General features: G+C 32.1%; 1 protein-coding gene across 5 annotated transcripts; it reads right to left on the reverse strand.

Annotated features, from left to right (window-relative positions):
* Positions 1–4072: 4072 nt before the first annotated feature.
* LOC104771120 (sugar transport protein 13) lies at positions 4073–7014 on the reverse strand. Of its 5 annotated transcripts, none has more exons than XM_087505223.1 (5): positions 6668–6897; positions 5874–6324; positions 5227–5354; positions 5066–5120; positions 4073–4935 (listed from the first exon to the last, which is right to left on the reverse strand). In XM_087505223.1, exons 1-5 carry the CDS (start codon positions 6801–6803, stop codon positions 4869–4871), a joined length of 837 nt encoding a protein of 278 aa, XP_087361349.1. In that variant the 5' UTR covers positions 6804–6897; the 3' UTR covers positions 4073–4868. The 5 variants fall into 5 exon arrangements, with proteins under 5 accessions (XP_087361349.1, XP_087361347.1, XP_087361346.1 ...); XM_087505221.1 differs by having other exon boundaries at positions 5043–5120; positions 6668–6895; XM_087505220.1 differs by having other exon boundaries at positions 5043–5120; positions 5200–5354; positions 6668–6894.
* Between the last annotated feature and the right edge of the window lie 3288 nt (positions 7015–10302).

Here is a 10302-nt window from a genome sequence, read left to right on the forward strand (position 1 = left end):
CGACTCTGCATAAACTATTAATCGTGTATTTTTTGAATGTCCTCGCTCGTGTGAAGTTTGGAATTTATCTCTGACTCCAGTATCGTCAGATGGTTTTCCATATGAGTTGGTGTACTCAAATTTGGATTTTGTTTTCTGGAGGGATGCCTCTCAACAAGGTGATCCTGATCAACTTTTTCAATTACCATAGATTTTATGGACAATCTGGAAAGTCATAAATAAAAGAATTTTTCTAAGGTTTAGGGATCGAGGCGAATTATATAATTGCTCAGGCTTTGGACGATAAGTTAGCCTGAGAAGAGGTGCTCTCTTTTACGGTGGTCATCCCAGCTCCATCTCCGTTTTTGGATGTCCAGGTTTCTTCACCTGGTTGTCAGATTGATGGTTTTTTTAAAGCAACCAATGTACATTCAGGATTGGGCTGTTGGTCTTGCGTTGGTAAGGAGCGAACCTTGTTGTTGGGGGCCAAGTGTCTAAGACGGAGCCCCTCCCCTACATTCGAAGTTAGAAGCATTGTTGTGGGCCATGGAACGGATACATGATGCAGGGATTGCTTGCCAACATTTCGAGACTGATTTTGTTGAGTTACTCACTATGGTACAGTCCCTTGAAGATTGGCCGTCCTTCTCAAACATGCTCGATGAGTTTAACTCGCTTAAGTCATTCCCACTATTCTCCATCTCTTGGATCCCGCATGCGTCAAATACTAAGGCAGATTGTCTTGTATGTGCTTTGTGTTCTTTTATCTCTGGATTTCTTTTGTAAACCCTTCCCTCCACCTTGGACAACTAACCGAGGAATTTACTTTTAATTTATTTTTCGGTTGAAAAGAGAAAGAAAAAAAAAAGTAAATAGATACACTTTTAGTTAAAGAAAATAGTTGCAGATGAGTTCAAAAGTATTAAAATAAAATTAAATTTAACAAAGAATATATAGTTAATTCTTTTCGTAAGTAAAAACAATATATAAAAGTAAAGAGATCAACTTTTAGTTATATAAAATAGTTCTTTTTTTTGTTGTAATACACTAATGTATATTCATTTACAAATCTACTGTCTACATTACCATTAAAAGTGTATTTGTACACACAAATATATTTTACTGTTAAAATATACTCTTTAGTCTTAACTACTACCAACAAATTGTCTTTATGAACACATTAAATAACCTATTATATGTCTCCTCACTTTAACATTTTTATAGTTACAAAAACGCATACGTTAATCTTACATACTCCTACCATATATTTTACAATAGCAGTCTTTTGAATAAATTATTTGATTGGTGAAAAAAATATGAGACGATCTATTTATTTATTTTTACTTCAACAATCTTTTTCTTTATGTAAAGGTGAGTATTTACATTTTTTTAGAAACAGTAATTAATTATATAATTTTCACAATCATTTTTTTATTTTATATAAAAAGTAATATTTTTTCTTGTAATATAACAACTAAAAATGAGAAGTGTCTTTAGTCAAATGGTTACAGCAACACCTCTGCGATCGATCCCACCGGAGTTTGACTCCACTAAGTCGCGTTACCCGGCGTTGTAGGGATTGGCTATGAATCGGGCCTTGTCGATTCAATGATGACCAAAAAAAACTAAAAATTAAAATAAGTAAACAATATTATAATTTTGAATTTTATAGTATATATATAATTTATTTTATAATTAAAATTAGGTTTTATTTCATCTATTTACTTTTATATAAAACCTTTTTAGGTTAGGATTTGAATTTTTACATTTCTATTTTTTAAAATTTTAATAATATTTTGACATGTATCAACATCTGAATGATATAATTAACATGTGTCACGATCTTGTTAACGAGTAATTTTGTCATAAAGTTGGTTTATATAATAAGATATATATCTAACAAAGTTGGCTGAAATCGAATATAATTAATAATTGAGTTAAGAAATGGAGTTTTTTTTTCTTTTTTCTTTAAAACTTAGGAAACGATATGATAGATATTCACTTAAGTGGACGGTAAGATCAATCCATGCATATCCACATATTATACAATAATTTTAAGTTGGAAACTATAAATCTTGACATAATTGAAATCACCAAAGACTTTGATTAGCTTAACCTAAATCCATCTGATCCGTCAATTTTTGTAGTTGGATTCTGTGACATAAATGACCTAGAAGAACTATCATATCGAAGAGTGGTGCTATGAATCTCTCTTTTTTTTTTTGGTTAGGAATCCCTTGCGAACTTTAAGTTGGAATCTAATCTTATAATGCGTACAATATGGTCAATCCATTTCCGAAATGGCATTTCGGTTGAAACTCATAAATTTGTTAAATTCTCCTCAATAACGGAAAAAAAGCACACACACAAATAAATAAACATATACAAAACGTAATCGTTATAAGTTGTTAAGTTTAAAGTTTGCAAGGCTTGTAAGGAAAGAATGGTACGGTGAGTTAGTTGGTGCGCTAATGTTTTGAATCATCTTTTAATATTTGAACTTCTCAGTTACTCTTCCTCCTACATCTTGGTAACATAGATTCCTTACCATTCAAATTCTATTTATGTGATACATTAAGGGGGGGTTATTGGATCCTTGATTTTAATGGATTTAGAAATCCAAGTTAAATCATGTGTTATTCAATCATTTATTTTAAAATCTTTATTAAAATTCTGTGTTATTGGATCTATGAATTCTAAATCCTAATTAAAATCACCCCTTATTCATTATTAAAGATTTGAGTATGGATTTGATTTCATATTGGATTTGGCTGGATTTGAAAATATGTTTTACTTATAAATATAGAGATTGAAATCCTTGGTCTCCACCTAGTTATTTGGGTGGATTTGGAAAAAAAATCACAATACGTAATAATGAAAGAAAGAATGACATGATAATAATAAAAAGCATAAAGAGTGTGTTCATGCACAAACATAACAATACGTATCGGATATGATAAATTATGAAGCACCTAATAAAAAATCAAGGAGTTCGAAGACAAAAAATCATGAAGCACCTAATAAAAATAATTCAACTTATAAACAGAAAGCAGAAAGGATGATCCCCTAATAATATTTAGCACTCCATCACGTTACGCTAAATCCAACCATAACGCTCATCAGTGGACATGCTAACAAAAACTTCTTTCATTCCTAATTGGTGAATCATTTTGACTGCATCGTAACGAACGTTTTCTTCCAAATTAGGAACTTCTTTGATAGCTTCCCATACATTATTTCTTTTCTTCTCGACCTCTCTTTGTTCAGCTTCTCTTTGTTGTCTTGTTTCTCTTTCTTGTATTAGATCGAAGAGTTTATGAGTTACTGTTGTCAATGAATTCATCTCAGCATGGACATCTGTTGAACCTTCAGATTGACTTGATGGTTCACTTACATTGTTAGTATTGCTTCTATGCTTCCTTCTTAAAGGTAGTTTGTCTAGAGTGCCCCTTGCATTGCTGCATACAAAAGACAAAGGTGTTTCATAATTTTCCGCAAAAGTTTTGTCGAACGGATATTTTTCCAGAAGAAATCGAGAGTGCAGAAGAAGTTGTCGAAGAAATTAATGACGATGATAATGCTGAAGTACTTACAACCCAAGAACAACAAAGAGAATATGCCAATGAGTGGAGAGAGACAATAGCATCAAACATGTGGACTGATTCACTTGAGAATACTATATAAGAGATTATTTTTATAAGTTCTATTTCTTTTATAATTTTTGAATTCTATTCTCTAGGATTTTCAAATCCACTTTCTTTGACTTTCAAATCCACATTATTTGATTTTCAAATCCATATTATTTGATTTTAAAATCCATGGATTCCATATGGATTTTCAAATCTTATAAGGATTTCAAATCCATTAAAATCAAGGATCCAATAATTTTATTTTTGCCAACTTCATATTATAATATCTTCAATTTGATCACTGCAGCGAGCATTCAGCCGCGACTGTAACTTCAAAACTAGTGTATCTATTTTCGGCCCATTAACATTGCTACCATGTGTTCGTAGACAATCAACAATTGCAAATTTCTACATTGCAATATACATTATCATTTTGAAACAGAAAATAGAACACTTGTCGGAAATGGAACTCAAGGCCGATCGATAACATTAACAAGTACTTACTGTCACAATAAAACAAACAAAAAAGACTTTACCTATTGACAAACACAGTTTGGGTAACACACTGTAGAAAAGTTAAAAACTTTATTTTTCCTCTTTATATTTATGGTTTGTTTACCACCTCTTTTTAACTCTCTTCTGCTTCTACTTTGGTCTTACCGTTACTCTTCTCACCACTCACAAGTACTTGATCATTGTGATCATCCATAAATCTACCCCAGAACCAATGCTTCTTCCACACTCTCTCACTCATCTCCTCAATAGGCACGTTCTAAGTCTCAGGAAGTAGAAACGTCACAAAGAATGACATAACCAAAACCCACACAGAAAAGAAGATGAATATCCCAAACTTTAAATGGCAAAGCGTCGAGAGAAAAGCTTGAGCGACAATAAACGTGAAGAGCAAGTTAACGCAGACCGCCACACTTTGTCCTGCGGAACGTGTCCCTAGAGGGGATATCTCACTCGGGATCAACCACCCTAACGGTCCCCAAGACCAGGCGAAAGCAGCAACATAAGTGCAGATCATTACCACGACTAGAACTGCGAAACCTCTGGAGATATTTGTAGAGTGGTCAGTAACTTTGGTACCAAGGACAATGGCGATAACGACTTGAGAGAGGAACATTTGGACACCAGCTTCTAGGAATAGAACCCGGCGACCAACTTTGTCAACGGAGTAAATTGAGACTAATGTGGACAGGACGTTGACTGCTCCAGTGACCACTGCAGAGTAAAGAGAAGCGTCACTGCCAAACCCTAATGTGCTGAACAGAACAGGAGCGTAGAACATAATCGCATTGATTCCAGTACATTGTTGGAACATCTGCATTTTACACACACAAGAAAAAAGGATCAGCATCAACAACAGAATCTTAGTAGATAATTTCTTATTTTGGACTTCAAATCCTAAAACAAAATCACTTCAATTACCACAAAGAAGCGATAGTACTGACCGGTAAAGCCAGGGAAACGACAAGCTGAGGACGGTTTCTACGTTGGAAAAGGTGTCTGAAAGGGTGTTTAACTTCTTTAGCAAGTCGACTAGCTTCGAGTAGATAAGCAAACTCTGGTTCGACATAATGGGTACCTCGAATACTACGGAGAACGGCTTTACCTTCATCGAGGCGACCTCTTTCGACTAAACTGTTCGGCGTTTCGGTCACCAAAAAAGCTCCAACCGTTAGGAGAAGCGCAGGAACTCCTGCCATACCTAACGATAACCTCCATCCCCATCCTTTAATCCTGCAAACAATTCAAATTTTATTTAGCGGGTTTATTTTAACTCCATTTGGAAATTAAAATCAACCTTATAAAATTAAAATGATTTTTTTTATGGAACTTAAATATGAAGAAAATTTTTTCTAAGAAGTTAAAAATAATTTTAAATAAAAACGGAAGACGAAAGTTTGAAAATAAAGATCAAAATTAATATACTTTATTTTCTAATAGAGACATTTTAAAGCAAAAAAAAAATGTTAAATTATGACAACCATACATTTTATTTGGATTTTTTTTTCGTGAAAAATATTCAAACGCTAAGAATTTGACCGATATGTTGGATAACACAAAATCATGGAATGACTAAATAATTGTTGACGTAATAAACTGAACCGTATTAAAAAAGTAATGACAATTATAAAACGTTGAAAATCTAATTTTAACTTTTAACGTTGATACCCTAATTTCATTTCCACACATTTCTCTATTATTAATAAATAAATATTTATCAAAAAAAGAGTTTTAGGGAAGAGAGATATTTACTTGGCAGTTCCATAGTTGACAAGATTGGCGAAGAGGATACCAAAAGTGATGTTAAGCTGAAAGAGAATATTAAGACCACCACGGATCCTAGTAGGTGCAATCTCCGACAAGAACAATGGAACAGCTTGATTACCGAACCCAACTCCACAACCAAGCAATATCCGGCCAGCAATAAGCATGTCTAGGTCTTTAGCCCCCGCGTTGAGAGTCACACCGACGATGAAGAGAACACCGGCTATGAGCATCGTTGGCCTCCGTCCGAGCTTCCTCGTCGTGTATGAAGCGAAAAGCGTTGCGGTTAGACCGGCTAAGTATAGAGATGATTTGTAAAGTTGTAACCCTTGGTTGTCGTATTTGCAATAGTAATTGTTTTTGCCTACGCCGGCTTCTACTCGTCTGTGAACCACCGGAAAAAACTTTTTGAGAAAGTCCGGCATTGTTGTCACCCCGCCTGCGTGTAGCCATATTGATGATGGGAAACCATCTTAATTTTTTTACTGTTTAACCTCATTCAGAACTAAATTAATATTTGTATGGCATAAGCCATGTTCAAATTCGATTTTGAGCACAAGTGAAAAATAAAAAAAGGAGTCACACTTATTTTATTTCATATAAAATAAAAAATAAAAAACTAAAACCTATGACACTAATTTTGTCACTATACTTTTAAATCAAGAACGAACTAAATCTCTAATTGCCAGACTTTTGAAAGCTAAGATTTTGTTCTTTCGCATTTAACGTTGAACTAGTAAGTGAAATAGAATAGTACACGATAACACATGTTATATTAATACCGGTGACACCAATGTCGTAGCCGAACATGAGGCCTCCGGTAGCAGTCATGATGCAAGAGATGATAACTATAGGAGTTATCTTTGCCTCAAACTCCACTCCGTTCGCCGAAGCCGCCGCAAATCCCCCTCCGGCCATACTGAAGATCTCTCTTCAGAAGCTGAAACTTAAAAAGTTATTTTCTTTAAAGGAGTATATAGAAAACGAAGCAGTGAAGCACACAAGGAAATTGTATGTAGCCAATGGGATATGTACACGTCTCGTATTTCACATGCTCTTGATTCATTAAGTCATTGGTCAACAAACGTTTCTGATTATCTCTATCTGCCCTTGTGTGGTGTCTGTCTCCTTAGTCCTTAATTGAATATGCTATTTTTCTAATTCCTATCAGCATGAGTCATAAGTCTTCTCTTCTTGTTATTATATATATCCTCGAATATTATATTTGTAGTCTTGTTAAATAGTAAGGTTCTCTCCTCTCTAATAAGAGAGATTGCTACATTTTTTTATATCGCTGTCAATATGTGAGGTATGTGAATGTGAGTGGTGGTGCGTATGCAAGAGAGACGAACGTTTGTGACAAAAAATTTACGTCACAAAGTTGTGACATTTTAGATACGTTATTGCGACTAACTATTTTTGTCATTAATTCATAGTTATTTTGTCACAATTTTGTGACGTTTAACGTCAGTACTAAATTATGTCATAATTAATATCGAAAATGTGACGATATTATTGATTGTAACAAATGTGATGATTCTGTGACTAATATATAGTCGTAAATTAGTTACAATTTTATAACAGATATATGAGTCACAATTTGTGTCATTAGAGTGACAAAACTGTAGTCACAAATTGGTACGAATGACTAGCATAATATTTTGTATTAAATAGTTACATAATTTAGATGGATGTATCCTTTCGAAAGATACATGGGTCATTTAAAGAAAAAAGTGAAAAATAAAGCAAAAGTTGAAGGCTCGATTGTTGAACAATACGTCAATGAAGAAATTTCTACTTTTTGTAGTTATTATTTTGAACCACACATCAAGACGAAAAGTCGAATAGGCTCGATTGTTGAAAAGTCGACACTATGATGGATATGATCACTGTACACAACAACCTGATGAAGTCCCATATATTTTTTCTCAACAAGGGAGGTGCAGTGGTAAAGCAAACGAGAAATAGTTTCAAAATGAAGACTACCATGTTGCACATACATATATTCTTTTGAATTGTGAAGAAGTAAGCCCATATGAAAGGTACGTGAAACAAAAAAAATTATGAGTCTAGTTAAACTGTGTCTTCACTCTTAATCAGTTAAACACTCAAACCCAATCGACTAACTTTACTACTTAGTTAGTCATAGTCCGTGATATTTGCAAATCTAGAACCCACTTTGAATTTGTCATCATGAATAATTTCACTTTATTTTATTTAGTATTAACTAAAATAATATTACTTTTAAATGGTACAATACCCCTCTATCCCAAATTATTAGATGTTTTAGGTATTTTTTACTTTTATATTAATAGGTTTTCTCTAACATCTATTCTAATTTTCAATTTATTGTAATCTAACAATAAATAAATAAAAATTTGGTCAAAGTAGTCTAAAAGGCTAATGCTACTCCATCGTTAGTTTGTTACGTGTATTGTATCATCCAAACTCTTTATATTGCTACAATCAAATTCTTTCATGCATGTATAAACAAAATCCAAAATCTAAAGCTAAAAAATGGAACTAGGAGGAAAAAAATCTCAAGATGTTCAACCCATCAGCAAGACCAAACCTCACATGTTTGATCTAAACAAGCCGTATTATGAAGCAGAAGAGTTTTATCCCAAAGCAGTACTAGAACAGAAAGAAAGCAAATCAGAACATGTCCAATCGATCAACAAGACAATTTCTAGCAACAACCGTACTTTTGATTTGAACCAAGAAGATTACGAAGAAAGAGAAATTCATCCCAAAAATGCAAGGGACGAAGTTAGATTACAGATGCTGAAGATTTGGGCGCCTTCATATTTTACGGTTTGGATCATCTTTAAAATTTCACCTAATATAATTCCATCTATAAGAAACTGTTATTTTTTTTTCATCATTCGATCAATCATCTGATTATATTCTTATTTGTATGACAGATTCGTCGCAAGTATGGATGAGCTAAATGAATCAGTCTTTGCTGCAACTGAAAAAACAAAAGAAATCTACTTGCGAGCTGAATTAAGTTGTTTGTCTGTTCTTAAATTATGTTAAAATTTTTGCCAGCTCTATCTATATGAGAGAGCGACGAGTTTTACAGTTACAAAAGAAAGTTGACTAATACTAGCCAGAAGAGATTCCTAAGCAAAATCAAAAGTTTTGTTTATATCCTACTATATTAATTGTGAAGTACAAATATGAAACTAACCTTAAAATGTGTAAAAAATTACATTCAATTGCCATTAGAAAATTTTAATTAAGCTTAATTAATTAATTTAAATAAATATAATTAATTAAAAAATAAAAAATACTTACAGATCAAATAGAAAAAAATCTAGAAAATAAAATATTTTCTCTCTCTAATAAATTATGGACGAAATTACAAAATAATTTTTAAAAAAAAATATAAACCAGTCAGAATTTTAAAAACTAAGATTTTCTATCCAAATATACAATATAATTATTTTTAATAGCTAAATTTCGAAAATTTTGTTAAGATTTCAAATTATGATTCTCCTATCATCTTTATTTTATTTTATATACAATTTGTTTAGAATTTTCATATAATACTTATGATTAATAAAGTGCAGAATTTTTTCTGCATATGTTGTGATTTGAATTTTTAAAAACGAAGATATATTAATCAATCTATGAAAAATATATGTTTTAATTTCCACATTGGCGGGTTGGTAAACTAAATTTATATAGATGATAAATTAATAATTTTTATTTTCTCACAATTATAATATTAAAATTACTACTTTATATTTCACAAAATAATGATGCAAATACAACAAACAAACAATATAAAACTGTAATATACGTCAAAAATAAAATACTATAATATTCCAAAATACTTAGTATTCAATTCGACTAATAGATTTACAGAAAAATTAAAAAAATATATATTATCTCAAACAAAATAACTTTAAAAAAAAATATAACAATAACTTTTATTGTATATTATAATTTTTTTAAAAATGTTGACCCGTGCTTAAAGCACGGGGTATCTCCTAGTTATATGTAAAACAGAGAACATGCATGTGTGAGCAAAGATTTACTACGAAAGTCAAATATTTTTTTGTTTAACAACGAAAGTGAAATAATTATAAAATAGTTTTAGGAGGTGGAATATAATTATTTTTGCTGGGAAAGTTAGATTTAAATTTAATAGAAGCGGCAAAAATTGTTGGTTTTTTTTCTTTTTTTTTTGATAGAAAGAAAGAGAAAAAAAGTAGTAGCGGCAAAAACACCCGGTAAAAACAATGTTTTTACACCTATCTCCCACTCACGAAAATAAAAACAAAAAAAATATAATCTTTCTCCACGTTCTCCCTAGGAAACTGACTAGTCTCTCAAATTCTCAATATAAAACTGAGATCGAAGCCCTCTCTCCTTGGGTCCTTCGATTTTAACCTCCTCTCTTGTCAGT

Source organism: Camelina sativa, chromosome 20 (assembly GCF_030686135.1).
Source record: "Camelina sativa cultivar CO46 ecotype springtype chromosome 20, ASM3068613v1".
Taxonomy (NCBI): Eukaryota; Viridiplantae; Streptophyta; class Magnoliopsida; order Brassicales; family Brassicaceae; genus Camelina; species Camelina sativa.

Coding starts and splice junctions, on each gene's coding strand:
- LOC104771120 (XM_019241781.2), bottom strand. CDS start 6,803: ATGGCCGGAGGGGGATTTGCGGCGGCTTCGGCGAACGGAGTGGAGTTT. Junction 6,325..6,667: donor CTACGACATTGGTGTCACCG/GTATTAATATAA, acceptor GGCTACACGCAG/GCGGGGTGACAACAATGCCG. Junction 4,936..5,065: donor TCGTTTCCCTGGCTTTACCG/GTCAGTACTATC, acceptor TGTAAAATGCAG/ATGTTCCAACAATGTACTGG.